At 39.3% G+C, this 23,353-nt stretch overlaps 1 protein-coding gene across 1 annotated transcript in view; it reads right to left on the bottom strand.

Moving 5' to 3' along the window:
- Nucleotides 1-23,353, bottom strand: part of LOC136838938 (ninein-like protein) — a 171,671-nt gene that overhangs the window by 4,296 nt on the left and 144,022 nt on the right. Inside the window, exons 29-32 of the mRNA XM_067104632.1 lie at nucleotides 17,359-17,441; nucleotides 15,039-15,125; nucleotides 14,664-14,796; nucleotides 7,552-7,652 (exon numbers count right to left, since the gene is read on the bottom strand). Coding sequence (XP_066960733.1) covers nucleotides 7,552-7,652; nucleotides 14,664-14,796; nucleotides 15,039-15,125; nucleotides 17,359-17,441 — 404 coding nt within the window. The remainder of the gene's footprint in view (nucleotides 1-7,551; nucleotides 7,653-14,663; nucleotides 14,797-15,038; nucleotides 15,126-17,358; nucleotides 17,442-23,353) is intronic.

The raw sequence follows: 23,353 nt of genomic DNA, 5'->3' as shown, positions 1-23,353 counted from the left end.
AATAACCCTAACCATAGAAAAATTTTGGGGGTATACAGGTTAATACAGTACCAAACTGGTGAACTATACAGGGGCCAATGCTGTTTCCAAATGGCAGTAATATGCAAGTGCACCGTGAGTTCATGAAAATATTTTCTCAATTTATGAGGTAAAACTTTTATGTAATTTACATGCAAATTACATTACATTATGTATAAAAACTGTGATTGGAAGAGCCTAAAGTTAAAATTACTTTGTTCATATGCGGAACAAACCTAGGTCTTTAACGTGAGAATAAAATCTAGTGCCAGCTGGAAACTGGTAAAAAAAATATAGAACAAGGTATTGGTGGCAGTGGGGTTTGGCCAATTGGATGACAGAGGCGGCATCAGCCAACCTCGCTTAGCCCGAGAGCGCCATGACGCATCAGTTTCTTCCCTACTGCCTTGCTAGAGGGATGTGTTGTTGCCTTTTCTTCCAGAAGCCGGTGTTTTCCTGCCCATTTACCTTCTCTGGTTTGCTCTTTGTGTCGTGAATTAGTGCTATTCTGTGTGTTTGTTAACTAGTGCTTTTTCTGTGTGATTTGTTTTGTGTTTGCTCATGCAAACCCATAACTCATCTCAGCCTTCCAGTACTAAGCCTCAGAGAAAATGTCCTGGGGTTGGTGGTTACCCTTGCTTTTGTTTTCTGGCTTCTTTTGAGACTGATCCACATTCTACTTGCAGTAGGTGCAGATCTAATATTTGTAATACAGTATTACTAATCCCTGTTCTGAATATCATTCTTGGCCTTCTGAGTAGTGGAGGATTTTTGCCAAGAAGCAGCAGCTTAGGAGGAAGTTGGAAGCGCCATCTTAGAAGGGGGTTTTCCCCTCCTTCGATGGGTGCTTCTCAGACTCCTTGTTCCTCTTCCTTGCCCAATCTTCCTCCAGTTGGTTCTTCTTCCTTACAGATTTTACTCCTTCCCCATTCTTCCACAGCTTCGTTTTCGGAAGTTTCGAGAGAGTGGTCAGGAGATGTCATCTCTTTTGCTGCCCACACTCTCTCATGGATAAAAAGATTCTCCCCCTGGGAGGGAGCAGAGAGCGCCATCTTGTTCTGCTGTTTAAGGTTTGGAGGCTCAGAAGACAGCTAACATCTGGGCTTCTCTAGGCCTACCAGAAGTACCAACCTTGGATGGCCTTTTACCCCATTTCCTGTCGTCTCACTTTCTGTGTTGTCCACGATGACAGTTGCCAGCCCTGCTGCTCTCTCCTTTGCAGTGCCCGAAGCTTTGGTTGCTGTGTTGCCACGTCGGTCATCTGTGTACTCTGCCCAGCGTTTTCAGTCAGTGTCTGCAGTAATAACTCCTGCTTATGTCCCTGGCTCGTCTGCCATAACAGTTCCCAGGTCAACAGTTCTCCTCACTCCTCATAGGCCTACAATCCCTGTCTTCTCATCTGTCAGCAGTGCTCTCATTTCAGAGTTTCAAGCCTTCCCCTGCAGTGGCGACTTCTACTCCCGCTCCGTCTTCTGGTACTCTCATTCAAGCAGTAGTCAACAGAGATGACATTGCTATCTGACAGAAGCACAAACATGTTATGAAGAGGAAGTGGCGCAAGTCTTCGTCTCTGCCTTCTCCGTCATCGTCTTCTTTTTCTCCTTTCCAGTCCTCCCATTTGATGCTGGAGGATTAAGGACTTCCTTGCTGCTCCTTGCCAAAGAAAACCTAGAACTGTCTCTTCTCCATTGCCTTCTGACCTTGTATGTGGTTCTCCTGCTCCTGATCACAGCCATGTCCCTGTTGTGGGTGTGTCACATCCAACTGCTTCTTGTCCCTCTAATCTCTCCACGCAGGTTTCTGCTACAGGGAAATCTACAGCAGTGCTGTCTTCCCCCGGTGTCCTGGTTTGTATTCATAGGAAGGATGATAAAGCCCCATTAAGAAATCTCATATGGAGAAGTCTTCTAAAGTTCAGCCATTATCTTCAGGTTCCCACAGTTCTATGATGGACATGAGCAGTTCTACATGTACGTGTATTCAATGTCAGCTGTTGTCTCCTCATTCAGATTCCCCAATGAGAGATAATGTGTTTCTCTCTAGCTTGCTGACAGACTCAGTCATTCCAGAAGTCCTTTCCGTTCACGCTCTCAAAGGAGGGCACCCAGTTGTCGCCCAAGCTCCCATGGAAGTGTTCATTCACACATCTGTGAAGACCAGCACATTCGTGCAGATAGTTTGAATCCTTCGGTTGTTTAGCCTTGCTCGTCACCTTGACTTCTCTCTCATTCTCAATCTCCTAGGAGAAATCTGGATCAGAGTTCGAATTCACTCGGCCGCGGATGTGACATCATTGATGCAAGGCCGTATATTGACACATATCCATCTCACAGAAGTGGAAATTCAGTCTCTTGCTCTTGCGAATAAGACGACCCTCAGGATAGATTGCCATTGTCACTGTCAGGTATCCAAGCTCCTAAGAGGGTTTTAGGACCCGAGAGCGCGTAAATATATAAATAAGGATGTCTCATTCGTCTGCCCCGATAGATAGGGTTGATCCCTGCATCCAGGAGATATACAATGTTGAAAACCTAAAATTTATTACAACATACTGAGGTTATTGAACATGTTCGTGAGTACAATAATCTTTCTCATGAAGCAGCAACAACTTCTTCAGGCTTCCCTACGGATATAGAAGCTTTACTTGGTCCTAAGAAGGATGTAAAGATTTTGGTGGAATTACCGTGTTTGGTGAACATATTTCGCATATTAACACAAATTAATGTAAAATAAAAAAATAACACAGTCAGTATTTCATTAACGAAACCGAACCCTAATATATCAACAGCTGACACACAATGTAAAACACAAAATATCAGACAAAACACACTGAAGGTAATAGAAGATGGCTGGGTGAGATTGTTGTGCTGTGAGGTACAATAGTATGGGCAATGAGTCGGTGACTCAGTGTGTGGTATGCATGATGTGTACAGGACACATGAAAACTAAAAAGAGATGGAATGATAGAAAATGGATAGGGGTAACTGGTCTACTTTGGTTATAAGGAGGTGTGAAGTTGGTTTAAGTGTCACTAAATTAAATGAGCATGCATTCAAGAGACACATGATGTTGATTCCAAGCTGAGGGAAAATATTTATTATATTTGAAGGTATTTCGTCAACAGAGATGCCTTAGTGGGCCCATGGCCAGTGGGTAGGTACCTGGGTGGGCACAGGATTCTCGTGGCCGAGCACGTGCCCGCCCATGCCCACCCTTAGCTACGCCACTGCTCCAGGTGTGATAATTCTCTTCAGTCTAGTATGTCGCTTAAACTTATACCCCCTCCGCTTTCTCGACATAGATGGTTTTACTCAACCCCTAATGTGGCTCTTAAAGACAAATCAACCCATATCTGGTCTGTTTAAGCCCTGGTTTGACCCTAGATCAGATTAGCCCTGGTTTGGCCCTAGATCAGATTAGGTCAGAGGGCCCTTCCCTCACTCATCAGGAGGCGGCTACCTTGGAGTCGACTGTCTCTTCTGCTTTTCAGACTGTTTCTTGGTTAGACTTATGCTCTTCAGCACTGGCAAAAATATCTTCCTTGCACTAGGTGACTTATATTAGACTTTTACAGTCAGGCTGTAAGGCTATCTCTTACCTGGCCTATTTAAATGGTAATATTTGGGTTAATCTGTTACTGAAAAGAAGAGATGCAGCCCTCTCCAAGGTTTCAAAATAAGTCAGCACGGATTCCTTGCTACCCTTGAGGGCAGGCCCTTCCTCCTTTGGGGAAGGTCAATGATACATTTGTTCTCAACAAGATATAACAGGAAGCTAGAGGTCTTTTGTTCAGTTGTCCCAGACCCCTTTGCCGGCAGAGGACGCCCTACAACATCCTTGGGACAACCTGGAGGTTTATGCCTTCCCTCCCTTTAGCCTGGTCCATCAGGTCTTGAACAGGGTAATGAATTCCTGGAATCTCAGGATGACCCTTGTAGCTCCCTGGTGGCCTCAGGCAGAATGGTTCCCCAATCTATAAGCCCTGCTGAAAGCAGTTCCCAGAGAGATCCCTCCATGGCGCAACCTCCTCCATCAGAATCACTTCGAGAAGCTTTTCTCGCAGATCAGCGACAGAGATGTCTGGCTATCTCAGATCTTCCTCTGCCCTGTACCAGGGAAAATGGGCCATCTGCAGTGATTGGTGTCATCAATGGGGTCTCTATCCAGTCGGAACTTTTGTTCAGCAGCTAGTAGATTTCCTGGTTTTTCTCCAGAGGGAGAAAAGTCTTCTGTGTCTGCCATCCAAGGCTGTGGGGCTGCTTTGGGTTTGGTTCTGTACCTAAAAGATGTGGACCTGTCTTCTTCTTGGGAAATCTCAATGCTACTTAAAAGCTTTAAGCAGTCTTATTCTCCTAAAGAACTCAAACCCCCTACTTGGGATCTGACTCTGGTGCTAAGTAGTCTCACTCGAGCCTCATATGAACTGTTATGATGGTCATCTGACAGAGACTTGACACTTACAACCTTCTCACAGGCTTTAGCTTCATCAAAGAGAGTGGGAGAGCTCCATGGTCTCTCCTAATGTTAAACACATGAGGGGTTGGGGGTCCGTAGCCTTCGAATTTGTCCCAGAAATTGTAGCTATGACTCAAAATCCTTGTGTTCATGATGACAGAATTGAATCCTTTACCATCCCTGCCTTGGGAGATTTTGTTGTTAACGACCCAGACAAATTGCTCTTATGTCTTGTCAGGCACTGCGTGGTTACCTAAAAAGGACTCCTCACCTCAGGCTGGGGTGTTGAAGATTATTTGTAAGCACAGGCTGGATCAAGAAAGTGTCCAAGAATACCATCTCCTTCTGGCTCTGTGAGATTACTAGACGTGCTCATAGGTGTGAAAGTGAGAGTGAATGAGATGACTGATCGTTTTTCCTTTCCCTTTTCCCCTTCTTCTCTACCTACGGGCAGTAGGAAGACTGATCCATCATGAGCTGGAACTGGTTACATACAGGTGAGTGAGCAGCCTTTCTGTTTGAGAAAGTTTATTCATATACAAATACTTTCCTTGCCAAAGCTGGTCCTTCCTCTCTGACAAGGGGAGAGAAATGATAACAAAGTTGTGGCTAACATAGGTTTGTTGTCTGAACATATATAGCTCTTTAACTTCCACTTATATAATGTTCCTCCACATTGTGTATTAGCACAGTAGTCTGACTGTTTGGTAAACTTTTCTATCTGACAAGTCAGATGTAAGTCTCCTTCCTCTTCTTTAGCCTCACCAGGAAATGAGACCAGGTGTGCTGAACCTCCAGTCGCTTAAAGACTTTCCTTTCCTCCCACCAAAGGTGAGTCTATCCTCACGTTAAGACCTAGGTTTGTTCCACATATGAACAAATGAAGAATTTTTAATTAATTTGTGTTTTTCATGGCTAACAAACCTACAGTCTTAAAGTACATTGCCCACCTCTTGCCACCCCTCAAAAGAGATTCCCTGGGCTGGAAGAAACTGATGTGTCATGGCGCTCTCAGGCTAGGCAAGGTCGGCTGATGTCTCCTCTCTCATCTGATTGGCCAAACCCCGTTGCCACTAATACCTTGTTCTGCAATTTTATTACTGGCCTCCAGCTGGCACTAGAAGATTTTATCCTCATATTAAGACCATAGGTTTGTTAGCTATGAAAAATACAAAATTAAAAATTTGTCATTTACTTATCTCTAAGTAAGTCATGACATGAAGATGGCCTAAACAGCCTCTCATACTTTCATCAGGATTATCAATCACATTTTTTTGCAATCTTACACTTCACAGGGTTAGATGGTCAAGGTAATAAGTACTCTTGATTCTCTCTTGTCCTGTGAACTTTCTGCCTGAATTCCCATCTGGTTCAGACACTCAAGCAAGCTTTTTCTCCTATAATACTCAAGCATGCTTTTTCTCCCATGATCCTCCAGGCTTTCCCACTGGTCAAAGGCCTCAACCTTCCATTCTAACAAACTGTGCTCCTATCCTTTCTCATCAGGTGGCCAGACCATTCCAATCTGGATCTATTTATCCAATGCACACAAAGGAAAAAATTTCACATATGAATCAACTATTTGCTCTTTACTAATGTGATATTCATACTTCGAGTAGTCCAGTTATCTCTTTCCATCTGATTCAACTTGTCACCACCTGTCAGTCCCAGCTGTCTTACTTAACATATTGTATTTTTCATCCTATCCTTTGTCTTTTCCCACCTAGATGTGCAAATTCTCTTTTTCTTGCTCCAGTTTTCACCTCCTATTCAAGAACAAATCCTTCAGGCAAGCTCTAGTTGAGTCGGGAAATATGACTTTGTGGATTCATTAGGTTGTTTTAAAATAATGATAATCACTCTTTATCTCTTCATTTTTAACTCTTCTCACACAAGCCAGGCATTGCAAATCCCCGACTTAATTTAACCTTTGGAATCCTGAGCATTTGATGGGACACATTTTCAAGTTTTTGGTGCATAACAGTATTCACTCCTCTACCATACCCACATTGTTAACATAAGATATTTTTCTGGCTGTGCACTCTCCTTTGCTTCCTGTCCTGTCACTACAACCTTGGTTTTACTTAAATTTATTTCCTATCCATACATTCTAATGTATGGTTTATTACCTGTAGACTACTGTTGTTACATACAAAAAATACAAGGATACACATGATGTTTTTGTATTATAAGTATCAAGTGTGTCCAGTCAATGTTCCAGTTAACCTATTTATTAATAAATGTTCCAGTTGACCTATTCATTAATAATGATAATTTTTGCTCAAGAAGTTGTGTCACAGTAGAGTACCACCATTAGCTCAATGAGTCTTATCAGCACACACTGCCTATGTAATGCTAATCTTACGCTTGTCTTAGTAATTTGCCAAGTACCTTCTCAAGACCTACACAGTACAATACTTCTTTCTTTTGCATGGTACAATAACATTGCAAGTACTTTATTACAAAGATTGCTTTTGTGGTTGATATTCTTTCTTCTACTATCTTCTCCCACACTGATCAACATTGTAGTTTGTCAAGTTTTTTTTTTTTTCATTGATGTAATACCATTTTCCCCCATTCTTCAAGTCCCATCTGGTTCTCCAGTGGTTTGATCCTGGAGCCTTTTCACATCCTTAAGGTTCTAATCTCGTAAAATGTCACTATCTGATATCTTTCTGCTCACATTCCTTCTCTTTAGTGAAAAAGAATTTCACTTAACGAACTGCCTCCACCATCTTCAACTTCTACTTTAAATTAAATATGTTGTATTATTTGTTTACTTTTGCCATTCCATATATTCCTTCCTCACCCACCTTGCCACTAAAAACATTCTTATTCTGTTCCTTCAGAAACTCCTATTTTCCTTGCCACATACCTCTAGAAATGCCTCTTGTTCTCCCTTTAGACCTCACATCAATACTTATGAACAAAATTTATACCCTGTACCTTATTTACATTCAGCACCCACAGGTATTTGCTTGGTGTCCAACTGACATAGCAATGTAATAAAAATTCTAAGGATATTGAGAAATTTAGAATATTACTAATTATTTTGCATACTTGGATAGTTCAACTCACCTGATCCTTGTATTTAGCTATATGTTGACCAAGCATTTGCTGGGTTGCTGTTATCATACTCTCCAAATTCTGTACTTCTGCGGCATGCTGCTGTCTTGTGACTACAATGTGAAAATCAAAAATATTTCATCTTCATTTAAAGTGAGAGCTAACTACAAATTATTAGATATTCATTCAAGAACACTAAAACTACAATGCAAGGAATAAATATCCTTGGCAAGAAAACCTTATAATTATATATCTCAACAGAATCAATGTAATATATCATGCCATTAGAAATTTAACCACAGCTGAACATAAGAATTTTCTTAGAACACATTTATTTAAAAAGCCTTATTCCATGTGAAATGGACCTAGTCACACCCACCTGAAAGAAGGACAACTGCACATACATCAGTCAACTCCAATGGATCATAAAGCAATACTTTTCTCACTCTGTGTGACTTTGTTGAAGTCAAAAGTGCTGCTGTGCTTCCCATCTTATGGGTGATGGCCAGTGTTTAGTGCTTTATCTTTTTATCTTTTAGACTGTGACGGGCGACATCTTGTCACCATGATGTTACTCTGAGTACAGTGCTCAGTTTTTCCATTTCCAGAAATTGTTCTCTCGAGTATTCCTTTCCTTATGCAGTCCTTAGCTGTGTACAGTAACTTTTTGGCCTTTGCCTTGACCTTAATAGGATGGCTTGTTTTCTCATTAATTACTGGAGCAGTCTGCTTGCTCAGTTATGTTTGCTTTTTTTTGTGATGGTGATTTTATGTTAATTCACCTTACTTGGTGCCTTCAGGGAAGTTCTTTTACACCAATCACATCTCAGCATGTTTGTGTGGGCATGAATGGTATCCTGCAGCTTGTGTATGTCCTCCTTGGATAAGGACCTGCATTTGCAGTGCCCTTTGTGCAAGGGCTAACAGCACACCCCTTGATGAAGAGTGTTGTGTGTGAGAACTGGCCTGTTGGTGATACTTATACAGTCAGTGGCATGCACTTCAGCATTCTGGTCTCTTCTGATGAGACTTCTTATCCCATGATGCCCAGTCCTGTAATCAAGAGAGATCTTAAGCTTGATATGATTCCCACTACTGATTCTCTCTCTGGATGATATCCCTGTCATCCCACACTGCTCTTTCTGTGTCTGCCTTTGCTCTGCATACTTGGCTTCCTGCCATCCTTTCTGCACTGATAGGTTTTGCTATGGATAATGCTTTCCTGACAAGGCAAAATAAAGGTCTCCTCTGTCTGTGAATATCTGTTTGTAGCCCTGGTTGACTAATGAATGATTTATTGCAGCCACATGATCTGCTGTGGTCTCATTGCCAGTATCAATGTCTCCTGCCTTAGTTTCATCTTTTAAACCTCCTAGCTGTGATGTTCCTGCTTTTAAAATTAGCCTCCACTTTCCCAAAGACTTTAAGAACCTGACACCTACGGAAGAATCTCACAAATGACACCCTTCTGTAATATGGAGGAGGAGATTATATCAAGGAACAGCAGGCACTAACTATAAGAAAGAACCTCCAATATCCAAAGTTCCAGCCAATGAACTCCCAAGTCCTCAAAAACTCCTGAGACCATGCCCAAACTAGTATAGGGGACGACAGGGCTAAATCTATGTTGGGAGCCCTTACCTGGTGACTTGGAACTACAAAGCTTGGATGCAGTGATGTAATGTGGTGTGGTGCTGGCTACAGGGAATCCTCTGTCATTAAGGCACCTTGGGTTTGCTAGTAGAATGTGCACATAAGGACAAAGGGCTGATGCACTCAAGTTGCTGACTGCGACCCTCAAGGTAGTGGAGATATTATCCCCTAACTCTTGAGCTAGGTCTTCTGGGAAGAGAGACTGAGAGCCATTGGATTGGAGATTCAAAATAAATGAAGCTCTCAAGGGAGAGACAACTGACATGCCATAGCTATATCTTTGGCTTAAGGAGAATTGCCGGCTAACATAGAACTCAAAGTACTGAGCACCCACCAATTCTATATGACCAAGTTCTCTTTGCAGAATTGCTCACACATATCAATTTTGGAAACTCTCTAATGAGCCAAGGAAGGTCTAAAGGAGGCAGCAGTACCCTTAACAATGGATTCCAAGTCAAGAGGGGATATGAGCCTGTGAAGAGTAACCTTGAATTCGATAACATCTCCGAAGTCACTGAGTGAGAAGAGAGAAATGATACCTCAAACACATGAGTCACTTATAACCTCTGCCAGACCCAAGACCCACCATGCAAAAGAAAATATTTTTAAGGATGGAAAGAGGAATTTAACAAGAGATTTTTTACTACAAAGCTCGAAGATCTTCAAGCGAATGTATGAAATCTGGGTCACAGGGCCTGGCACTGGGTCTCAAAGATCTTCAATCCTGATACCTCACTGCTGTAACACAGAGCAGCCACATAAGCTAAATCATCTGCAGTTTCCTCATGAGTCACTCATAACCTCTGCCAGACCCAAGATCCACCATGCAAAAGAATCTTTAAGGATGGAAAAAGGGATTTAACAAGGGATTTTTACCTACGAAGCTCGAAGGTCTCCAAGTCAATATATAAAATCTGGGTCACACGGCCTGGCACTGGGTCTCGGCTAAAGGTAGTGGAACAAGCAGCGCAACACCTGCAGAAGGGCAAGCTGGAGACTTTTGAAAAGCTGTAGACGAGTCACTCAGAGGCAGATGACAAGGAGACAACAATTCAGGGTCAAAACAGGGGCAAGAAGAAAAGAAAGCGAGGACATTGTGGGGCGACTGGACTCAGTGGAGGCTCCTTGGGATAATGGTGATGTAAGAGGTGTTCTTGTCTAGGAGACTGGGTACATCTGCATCTAGGGTATTGATGGACTTGGATAGCAATGTTTGTGGGCTCAGGAGATGGAGATGGCTTCTGATACTAAGGCGAAGTAGCTTCTCAGCAGCAAATTATCCTATGCAGAGGAGCAGCTGCTACAACTAGAATGGCAGAGATACCAGCCATTAGCTGTGAAGACCAGAGGAACTACTGTCAGACACTGCAAGGAAAATCAACAGTGGGCTCAACAAGGCTAAAACTGATAGGAAGCAGATGAGACAAGAGCAGCTAAAAAACCAAAGTAGTGCAGACAACTGAAGCAAGTATATACTCGTGTAACATGAGATCTCACGTGTCCCAAATTGTCACCCTTAACAAATGATATTATCATGTATCTCGTGTATCATGCTAGTTCCTTTTTTGGGAGACTGAATTACAATAGACTAACCTTGTTTCCTCCATCTCTTTATCTATCCCATCTTCTAGTTAAATAAGTTAAAAAAGTAAGTGAGAAAGATAAAAGTATCGTTAGTAACATTATGCTTGTTGCATAAACGCGTACAGCCAAACAATTGAACGAGAAATAGCAGTTTTGCTATGAACAACCGAATAGGATAACAACAGCTGTTTTGCTTGCATTTCAACCATTGTATGATAGTAAAAAATTACCGTAGTTATGTTAAAAATGACATCAAGTAGAATAGGACTGATATATTTTTACATTATACCCTTTATTCGCTATGGAGAAAAGATCAGCAAGGAAATATACTGCTAAATTTAAGCTGCACGTTATAGCTGAAGCTGAGAAAACAATGTTCAAGCTGCTAATGACTATAAATTATCACACATCGGCAACATGGATGAAAACGTAAACTTCAAAATGCTCGACCCTAAATAAAATTGTAGAGAAAAGTATTTTTAGTCAACACTACTGGGCATGAAAGAACACATTTTACTTGTTTTCACGCCGATAAAAGATAAATACGTAAAGCTCATATTATGATAAAATCAAGTGAAAATAGCGAATGAAAACTGTGTTGACTTTTTCACACACAAAAACATCCCCCAACGCCATCTATTAACGAAAAAAATAACTAAATTTAGTTCACAACACGACGTAGTTAAGTCATATTTTGACTTAAAAACACTTTGTATGACAAAAAATAACCTTGTCCCATACAAATACACTTTCTAGATATTCATTTACACTAACTAGAAGCAAGAAAATCGCACTGAATAGAGTTAAATATGGTTAATATATACTTACTTCGTAATCGCCTTCAGCTGATTTCCGAAGTCCAAACCAAAGCACTGATTGCTTTGTTTGTATTTTATAATACAATAGTAATATGGGAATACAGTGTACATACAATATTATTGGATATAGTGAAGTAAAACACAACTCTTTAAAAGATCTATGAAAAAGATGCATATTTGTCCAAGTTTGTGTTTTATAATATGATACTAATGTGCGAATATTACATACACTAATTTTATCTCGTGTATGGGGAGACCCCCTTAAAATTAGCTTCAAAATTAGGTCTTCAAAAGTCGCATGATACACGAGTATATACGGTATACTGTATAAGGCCACCAAAGATATGGTAAATTGTGACAGCTGAATTCACAGGGGTGGGAGGACTTGCAGGAACAGGCAGATAATTTGAGGCTAGGGATGCTAGAGCCGTCAAGTACTCAGAAGTAACAGCACAAGGAGCATAAAAGCACACAAGAGCAGATAGGAACTGGTGTCAATGAGGGTGTGGGCCAACTGAGTACATGGGAATGGGCCAGAAATCAAGACCAGGCAGGTACATGAAAGAATTTACATACATCGAAGAACTCAAAGCAGAAAGGGCCACACCCACCAAAAGCAGGAACTTCAAGCATACATCAAAGCAACAGGTGCCAACTATCACATCGCAGCCCTAGGAGAAGCGGGTGACAAACAATGCTGTTTAATTCTTTCTGGGAAGAATCCACTGCAGTGAAGAACTGGCCTTGGACAAGGATGAAACTTTTACCTTGAGCTTAGCCAGGAAATTGTAATCAACAGAGTGACAGATGTCAAATAAGGATGAAGGTGCCACAGGAGCTGCAGGAGAGAAGTCAAAAAAGAACAGAGAAGGCTGAAACTTCAGGAGTATCAGACAAAACTAGCAAACTCTCTTGGGGGTCACCAGGAAAATACGTATGGAAAAAAAAAATTCCTTGGGTAAATAGACCACAAGGTATGAGACTGGAAAAGGTTTGTGCCCCTGACACTACAAGGTGGCATGGTGGACACATCAGAGACTTGACAACTATGATACACTGTGCAACAAGAAAAAGCAGAGCCCAACAGCTTACCTATAGCCAAAGCAGAAATGTGACGCTTGTACAGTGCATACTGTACATCATATCAGGAGAATGCTGTTTGCCCCTTCATGAAGGGTGCTGCAATGAAAGCCTTTACCCAAGGGTGACATAAAAGGAATATAGGACTTACCATCCTTGCCTACATGAGTACTCTGAGAAATTACGTTAAAATGAATAAAATACCACAAAAGTTACTTAAAAGATTGAATGGTCAACCATGAATGGAACAAAACATGACAGCATAAGTACTGTGTTGGTCCACAAAGTCCAGGTAGTGTCCACACCCAGGGGAAAAGAATAAAATAGCAAAACTAATGTGTTGGTCCACAAAGTCCAGGCAGTGTCCATACCCAAAGATGGCACAGAAAAATAAGTAGTCATCTTACAGCACACAGGAGTTGCTTGGTACTGTACAAGCAGTCCCCAGTTATTGGCAGGCTCGGTTATCAGCGATCCGGTTTTACAGCAATTGTCTAATGACAAAAATCAGCGATTTTTGGTGCCCAAATTCGCTGATTTCCCCTTATCAGCACCGATAATCTGGCATTGGTGCGACATATAACTAAAACAGGTGCCGATCTCTGGTTATTGGCGCCTATAAGCGCTGAAAATTGCCAATTTTCGGTTACCAGTGATTTTCGCTTATTGTCACACTCTTGGAACGGAACCCCTGCCGATAACCTGGGAGTGCCTATACAGTAAGAGTCTTTGTTAAAATCTCTTGTTGGTAATCCCAGGTGCATTCCGCACAGAATAATGGTATTTATGACTGATGGGTTTATAACAAATTGAGTGCCATCATAAATTCTTGCTAAATTGGAAACATCTTTTCATTACTAAACTTTCTGTTTTTGTCATTATGGCTGGTATAAAAGTACAGATAGAACTGATTTTCATAAAAATTAAAATTCTGGAGGCTCTGTCTTCCTGCATTTTTTTCTTTTTATTAAAATAAGCATAATTTTGGTGGGTGAAGGACAAGTGTACTGCACATACACAATATAACTGTAAAATAACTTCATCAACTTTCACAAATCATTTGATTGCCTCTCTCTCCTCTCTCAGCTTAGAAAAATGTTTCAAGTACAGTGTGCTTTTTCTGTCTTAAATAGTGAGAATACACCTTAAATGAATAATATGAGACAGAAAGAGAGAGAGAGCTACATGATCATAAAAAATCAGAAGACAAATACCACTCTCCTAAAAATTTTCTGCAGTACAGTGCACAGTCATTCCTAGCATAAAAATAAAACTTATATATATATAGTACTTTAAGTTTAAATGGCCAAGACAGCCTACATGGTCAGAGGGTGATTGCATAAAGACTTTGGGTGGGGATGCTTCATTCTGATAAGTGGTGATGGTGATGGTTCCCTGGCATTTTATATTAATTTTATATATTAAAACTGTGCACATTACAGGTAAGATGGCTATTTAGTCAGTCAAGTATAGAATTATATACAGTAAACCCCCGTATTCGCAGTCTCATGACTCGCGGATTTCTCTGTGGAATGCATCTACCCATTATTCACGGAAAATGCGCCCATTCGTGGTATTTTTCACTGAGAAATATTCACTAATTACCGTATTTCATATAATTTTCATGACTAAATGCACTTTTTGTGATAGTACTATTAAAATACTCAGGTATAAGCATTTTTACAGGGTTTTTCTTGTGTTTAAACCATCAAAATAGGCAGTTCTAAGTGTTTTTAGAGGGGTTTTAGGTATTCGCGGATTTTAGCTATTCGCAGAGGGGTGCGGTACGCATCCCCACGAATACGGGGGGTTTACTGTATGGTGTTCCCCCTGCCATCTATATCACTTAATGTATTTCAGCCGGAGAAAGATCCCTGATGTTAAGAAGCATATCTAATCATGTTTTGACAAAGCAAATGCACATGGTCCCATAACTAATTGTATGTTTACTGTCCAAAATAGTCATTACTGTTAAGCAGTGCTATTTACCTGACAAAATGTGGTGTGCATGTGCATGGTGCTGACGCAAGGCAGCCTCTAAGTATCGGAGTCTATTCTGGCACTGACGTAGCTGAGACCTTAAGGACCCATTTATAGTTTCTTCACCAGTACTACCTGATCCCTATTTGGAAAGATAATGAATAAATTAGTTACTTATTTTCTTAAATGGATACTACCTCTGGTCTCTGAAAACTAATTTTCCTCAGTGATTTTAACATTTTGAAAGACTGGATGGGGTAATATTCACAATAATTTGATTTTTCCTGTACAGGTATTAAAACTTTTCATATCTTGTTCTTAAAAACTTCAGCTATGAAACTTAATTATCCTTGAGAAGCCTTACTAACATGGAAAATACTGTACCTGATGAAATAACTTTTCTTCTGGAGATCCTGGACTTGACTGTCCTTTCAATTCTGTGTCATGACCATTCACAAGCGGGGCACTCAACTGGGGGAACACAATCACAGTCAAGGGTATTTAAGCAGAGACTGGCAGATAAAATGACAAGATTGGAGAGTTCAGGATTTGTGGATACACTGATGTGCTATTATTAATAATGTTATTTATAAGAAAATAAAATCAATACACAAAGACTAGTGCAGCATACAAAATGCAATAAACAAGCCATCATATATGAGCAGGCACAGTAAAAAGCAACAATGCTACACACACATCAGATAAAGAAAAACTGTGATATAAAAATCTGAATGTATCACAAATTGCTCTTTTAGGCCAAAGGCCAATGTTGGTCAAGACTTGCCTAACCAAACAAGAACAATGTGACCTTACTCCGGCTTGAGGGTGAAAAATTCTATAAAATTTTTGGTTGTAAAAGAAGTCATCTGGATTTGAAATTTGGTGAAATACTAATGGAGAATACCATACTGTATAAGTCTATAAAAATACTTAAAATTCAATTGTGGAAGATATCACATGAGACTTATAGAAAAGTACACACAAAAAGCCACCATTCTCACTGAATCACTGTCCAGAGATTAATATCCAAACTATCAATAGTGCAATATTTATTTTTTTTATTTGTCATTGAAAATGTTAAATTTCCAATTATCTATCAGAGCGATATCTTGCTATGCAGATGATGTTTCTGCAGAAAACCTGGAAAACTTATGATACATAATTTTTTGAATAATCTGTACTCAATTTTAAAACAATACCGAGTTAAATCCAGCTTATCTTTTCTTGAAACTCATTTCACACTGTTGATGGTTTTTCTATAATTAAGATTTATCATAACCTGTTCACACACATATATATATATATACATACAGTATACTGTATATATATGTATGTAGTACATACACACAGAGCAATCATAAATATTTTAGGTGATATTAAATTTGCATACCTAAAATTCTATGGCAGCAATGATGCATGAAGTAGCAACAAAGAGGGTACCTGATCTAAGTCAACAAATACATCAGAAAGGACATGGAAAGATGATCTACTAAATGCTACTAGTTCTGGTGCACCACATGAACAGTAGTCAGATTTTTCACACTAGTTTTCATTTACAATGCCTTTCCTCTTAGTGTTAAAGAATAGTTTGCTGTTTTGCCTCAAAATGAACTGATAACCAACATATCACATCAAGTGATATGCATATATTATTACAAGCTTTTACATGATGGGAGCATGTGACAAATCCATATGCCCAACAAAAAATAAATGAAACAAACAAATCATGGCCTTATTCATGTAAGTTCAATGGTCTAATTGTATACATATGATCGGCGAATCTGCCAGAAATGTCTTTTTATTAGAGGTATTTTGTCTATTGTTTGCTATAATGCATGATGGCCTCTCTTTTGCAGTTCATAACTTCATTACTGTGTTACTAAAATTTTTAATCGGCAATAATTATATTTTCAAGGGCACTTCAATGTTTAAAATAACTGCTTTCCACATTCCCATATCAAGAGAGAGAAATTTTCATTTTATTAGTCTCACTTCTATGATTTATATGATTTTAAAACTGTCAATGACATTTTTATACCACATTTAAATCTTTATGGGGTTTAATATGACTTGAATTCTCTTTTCACTGACTGCTTATGAGGTTAAGGCCATATCTGCAATATCATAAGAAATAATTTGCTTGATTTCCTCTCACCTGGACAAGTTTGAAATTACCATATCTATGGATACTATTAGCTTTAAAACATCACTTATTGGTGATAAACACTGACAATAGTTCATTAAGGTGATGCAAATAAATAATTAAATTCCAATTCATTTTGCTTGTTTCATTCCTTATGAAGTCTGAGATAATTGGTATAATACAATGAAGGTAACTTATGGTAAGGGTAACAAAAGCATACATCAGTATAATACTTTAACTAAGCATGAGTTGACATTCACTGTTAAGAATTAAAGAACAATGAACCATGCTGGGGAGAACAACACAAACAACAATACACAGCAGAAATCCACTTTAGAAATGCTACAGATCTTCCACCATTTCTATGACATGCAAAAGATCTCAAATAAAAAAATGCACATATATGAGAGAAAACTTTGTCAAACAAACTAATTTATTATCAAATCACAAGGAAGATTAAGCCACTGATGTTAGCCAGGTGCACTGCAAAATAGCTCATAAAACCTGAATTACATAGAAAACAACTTAAAATTGAACAAACTAAAATTCTTAAAGACATACCTGTATATTTAATCTGTTTTGGTCTGCTAAGTCTCTTACACGATTTTCTGATTCTCTTCTCACCTTGTCTAACTCTTCAAAAACTGTAAGAAAAACAAAAAGAATGGTTGAACATTGTAGTATAACAGTAAAATGACAGGCTTTTATGCTTACCATAACCTTTTAATTTTCACTTGTGTATACATATAATATACAGTATATATATATATATATATATATATATATAACATACATACATATAGTAAACCCCCGTATTCGCATTCTCACGATTCGTGGACTCGTGTATTCACGGATTTCTCTTTGGAATGTATCTACCCATTATTCACGGAAAATTTGCCCATTCGTGGTATTTTTCACTGAGAAATATTCACTAAATACTGTATTTTCATCTCATTTTCATGACTAAATGCACTTTTTGTGATAAAACTATTAAAATACTCTGGTAATGTTACTACAATTCACCTAATGATAATTCGATTTTGCAATGGGGTAAGCAATTAATACTGATAGGACAATATTATTTATAAAATATTTTTAAATTTCACGCAGGCAGCAGCGTAATCAGGCAGTGAGAGAGACCAAATTACAATAGACAACTTTTCCTCCATCTCTTTACCCCACCTTCTAGTTAAGAAAGTGAAAGAGAATGATAAAAGTATTGTTAGTAACGTTATACTCTTGCGTAAATGTGTACAGCCATAAACAACCGACCAAGAAACTGTTATTTTGCTTATAACCAAATCGGATAACAACAGCCGTTTACCTTGCATTTCAGCCATCATACGGTAATAAACAATTACCGTAGTTTATGGCACAAATGACGTTAAGTAGAATAGGACTGATATATTTTTACATTATGCCCTTATTCGGTATGGTTAAAAGATCGTCAAGGAAATATACTGCTAAATTTAAGCTGCAAGTTGTAGCTGAAGCTGAGAAAACAATGTTCAAGCTGCTAACTGACTATACTGTAAATTATCGTGCATCAACAACATGGATGAAACTTGATCATAATTAAAATCGGAGCAAAAGTATTTTAATAAAAAATACTGGGCATGAAAGAACACATTACTGTTATTTTTATGCTGATAAACGATAAATATGTAAAGCTCGTATTAGGATGAAATAAAGTGAAAATAGTGAATGGAATCTTGAATTTTTTTACGTAAAACAAATGCCCCCAAACGGCTATTGTCATCTACTAACGAAAACAACAGATAAATTAATTTCACAACGAGACGTATTTTAGCTATATTTTGACTTCAAAACACTTCGTATAATGAAAAATAACCTTGCTCCATATAAATAAAGTATCTAGAGATACATTTATGCTAACTAGAAGCAAAAAAAGCACTCTGAACTGAATTAAATATGGTGAAATAAACACTGCATAAATGATTTCCAAACCAAAACACTAATCACTATGACTGCAATTTATAATACAAAAGTAATATAAGAATATATACAATATAACTGGATACAGTGAATTAAGGCATAACATTTTAAAAGATCCATGGAAAAGATGCGTATTCGTTATGTTGACTTTTGTATAATACAATATGTGAATATAGTGTACAGTATAATGTAGGCTACGCTACCGTATATGCATACAGTGTACCATAGCATAGGCTAAGCTAATTCTTGTTTGTTATTCAATTTCTCTTTGCACTGTATTATCATAGGTCAGTCTGTATATAGTATACTTTATAGTGAAGGCTAGGCTAATATATATATATATATATATATATATATATATATATATATATATATATATATATATATATATATATATATATATATATATATACATGGTACTGAATAACTTGGAGTTTTATAGGAGGCCAGGATAGGGCGAAGGGGGACGTCGGAATTTGGCCAAATTCCTTGCTCCCCTATTGGAGTCCCTGACCAGTAACAAGTATAACGTAACTAACTCTGAACAGTTTAAACAACGCATTCTTCCACAAGATTCTGACCATTTCATGGCAAGCTTTGATGTGGAGTCGTTATTCACCAATATACCAGTCAGAGAAACCGTAGATATCATTTTGGACTAACTTTTTCCCACACCCGATTCATTGTATCATAATTTTAGTCATTCCCATTTCAAGACGTTTTTAGAACTGGCCATGCTAGACACGGCCTTTATTTTTAATGGTGTGCGTTTCAGACAAATAGAAGGAATGGCCATGGGTTCTCCTCTCAGACCTACGTTCGCCAACATCTTCATGTGCTCCCTCGAGGAGCAATTACTTGACGAGTGCCCCCTGGTCTATCGTCCCCTATTCTATGCCAGATATGTTGATGACACTTTTATTTTATTTAAACAAGACCACGATGCTGACGCTTCTTAGAATTTTCTAACTCCTATCATCATAACATCACTTTTAAAATAGAAAAAGAATACGACTCTAAGCTAGCCTTTTTAGACACTCGTAACAAAAGATAATGATGTTTAATACCTCTGTATTCAGAAAGGAAACTTTTACTAGTCTGGGGTCCAATTTTTATAGCTTTTGTTTTATCAATTTTAAACTTAACTCTACTTACACCTTAATACATTGTGCTTTATCTCTAACATTGGACTGGGTCCTCTTTCACCAAGAAATCGTCTTCTTACAGCAATGCTTCACCAATAATTGTTTCTCTACTCATGTTTTTTACAGAATTCTCAAAAAACTTCTAAATAAAAAATTCTCCAATAAGCCAGTGTTGTAATGTGCCTAAACTTCCATTATATACAACTTTTTCTTTCTTATATGATGACAACTTTCAGAGAGATTTCATGAAAATCATCCAAATATATATTGGGGCCATCGATCTTAAACTAATTCCTAAGAACCCAAAAAGTATCGGCTCTCTTTTCAGATTTAGGGATCGGCTACCGCCTTTGATATCGTCTGGTGTTGTCTATGAGTATAATTGTCCTAAATGTAATTTAGGAAAATATATTGGATCCACCAGGCGGCTTCTCAAGGTGAGGGCCGATTCCCACAGGGGGATAAGTTATAGAACCGGGTGCCGATTAACTACTCCAGAATCCTCTAATATACGCAGCCATACCATTAAATGCAAAACAGATATCAGCTATGAAGATTATAAGATTATTGGTTATACAAGCAGTCCTCATGAACTACTTATCCTCGAAACACTAAATATTAAACAATGAGTTCCCTCACTGAACTGTCAAACAACTGCTGTACCCTTGTATTTGTCTTGACTCTGCCTTTTTCTGAAAAAATTTTTTTTTTGTGTGTTTTATACTTAGTGTGTCCTTGGCCTCTGGATTGGTAGGTTACCCTCCAGTGTTTTTTATGTGCATCTGTATTTCAGTATGTTGTCTGGTTTTTACTATTTTGTTTCTAAGTGCGTCTGCGTTTGAGTGAGTTGTCTGTCCTTGATAATTTTATCTTTTTGTGTTCTGTTTTTATCAATTTTCTTAGCTTGCTTTCTAGATTTTTAAAGTAAAGTCTTGTATATAGCTCTTTTTAATTAATTTATATTAATATACTGTATTTTATTGTCGTAGATCTCCTGATGATGTGATTAAGAATCATGAAACATCGAATAAATGGTTACTGTGTCATCTGCTTCATTCTGCCCTTGATCTTGATGCATTCTGCCTTTGATCTTGATGCAAATGTATGTATGTGCTGTGTGTCTATTTTTGCTCCATGGCTGAAGAGGGTCAGTCAAAAGCTCTTTTATAACCTTTTGTATTTTGGAAAATAGCTATCATTTATATTATTGTTATATATATATATATATATATATATATATATATATATATATATATATATATATATATATATATATATATATATATATATATATATATATTTATTTATAAATATGTGACCCCCATTATTATTTTTAGTAGGGATATTATTCAAAGATAGGACAGCACACTGTCGGCTAGAACCAATGCAGTGCTGTGTTTTCAAAGAGTAATGTCCTCATTAGGGAACTAACCCACAGGAGTGAAGTGTCTTAAGCTTCCTTTTCCCTGTTCTATGTTCTGATGGTCAAATTTTCAGACTGCTACTGACACTGCCATGACCAGGCAGAAAGAGATACACACCGTTGGGCCCACTTAACCCTTGTTCTTTCGATGCATTGATCCACCAGAACCATGGTCATGTATTCAGAAAATTTTGTTTTGACAGAGCCTTCCGATGGAGTCCGCCATCTTAAAACCCTTGTTGGTTTGTGTGATTGGCAGTGACACCACAATCACCTTAGGTCTCAATTGCCACTTTGGATTGTTTTATGAATCCTAACCTAATCGTGGGTTAATCTAGCAGCTTGATGACTGTCGCCATTATATAAAAGAAAATGAGAAGGAATAAAGACTGGACAATCCATTGCTGAAAAGCCCAAGAAAGATGTATTAAAAATAAGAAACCTGCCAGTGTGCCTTTTTATACAATTTTACTTATTTTCTCAGGCACGAAGTACCCTGAGGAAGAACACAGAGGCAGCTGAAGATGAAAGAGGAGAACAGAGAAGACAGCATGAGTTAGCCTTCAAGGAGAGGCACTGTCCCAATAGCTCTCAAAGAAATTAGTTGAGCTTGAGCTGGCAAAGAACGAGAAAAAGAGAGAAAAACCAGAACAGGAACATGAAGAAAATCCTTTTTGACCAAAGCTGACACCAGTGCATAACACTGCTGAGTGCCACCAGTGTGACCTTTACAAGCCTCCAACCCCACACCTGCTCCACCAGCACCAAATGCTCCAATCTCACGAGTTGATTAATTTGAGGAGCAGCTTGATGACTTGTCCCCAAGTGGACTGGAAGATGAAAGAGGAGAACAGAAGTATGGTTGAGCTGGAAAAGAACGAGAAGAGAGAATGCCAGAAGCAGAACCCCACACCTGCTGCACCAAATGCTTTGATAACTAAAGTGGACTGAGGATGAGCCAGAAGAGACAGAGACAGGGGCCTTGGTGCTTGCCAAGCACATGGAGGAAAAGGCTAAGGCAGCCCTTTGCTCACTGGAGAAGAGTCAGAAAGGCAACATGGTTGAAGTGCATAGTCATCACAAAGGCCTATGAAATAACCCCGAAGAAATGGAGACAGCGGTTACGGTCTCACCAAAGAAGTGAACTGGTCCTGGACCGAATGGGCCTGTCACAAGACCCAGTCTGGTACTCACTGGTTCAACTCCTTGTCTTGCACTACATTTGAGGACCTCTTCAATCACACCATACCGGAGGATCTCTACCAATGTGTGCCTGGGCCCCTTGCTGTATATTTAAATGATAAGCAACCCACCACCCTTTTGGAAGCCTGCCGTATGGCCGATTCATGGGAATCCTTCAACCAGTCCCACAGCACATCTCAGCGGCACATAGTGCCCCCCAGATACCTCTCAGGCTCGACTCACCAAGCCTCCGTGCACCTACTGTAAGAAGGTAGGGCACACTGAAACTGAGTGCCGATACGAGCTCAGCACTAGCAAATTGCCTCTTAAGAGCCTCAAGACAGCCCCTCTGCCTGCTTCCCAACAAGCCTCAAAACCAATGCCATGGCAGCCAGTTCACCATCTCAAAGGGGCCCCTGTAAGGACTGTGACCACCTCGGCCATTGGAATGCCTGATTCCCCACGTGCCCGAAGTACCATGTGAAGACTGTGGGCCTCATTGCCCATGTCCAACCCCACAGGAGTGGGCCAACTCCGAGGGGTTCTCAGTCTCCCCTGGCGATGGCTCCCAGCCTACAAAGGAAATGCTCTCCCTGCTGAACACGGGAGCAGATGTCAGCCTCATTGCCCATCCTCAGGTACTGGCCGGCGCAGACATATGGGAAGAGGAGCGCTGGACTATAGGCTGGGTCGAGGGAAAATCGGCCGACATCCCCACCATGCAGCTCCAGGTGAACACCCCATGGGGCCCAAGAGAGCATCGACTAAGGGTGGTCAGTTCAATAAAGGAGGGCTGCAACCTCTTGATTGGGAGGGATCTGATGTGGCGTCAACCCCCAAGCCGTGCCCT

Source organism: Macrobrachium rosenbergii, chromosome 5 (assembly GCF_040412425.1).
Source record: "Macrobrachium rosenbergii isolate ZJJX-2024 chromosome 5, ASM4041242v1, whole genome shotgun sequence".
NCBI classification, from domain to species: domain Eukaryota; kingdom Metazoa; phylum Arthropoda; class Malacostraca; order Decapoda; family Palaemonidae; genus Macrobrachium; species Macrobrachium rosenbergii.
Note: the sequence above shows the minus strand (reverse complement) of the source record. Positions and strands in the feature narration are given on the sequence as shown.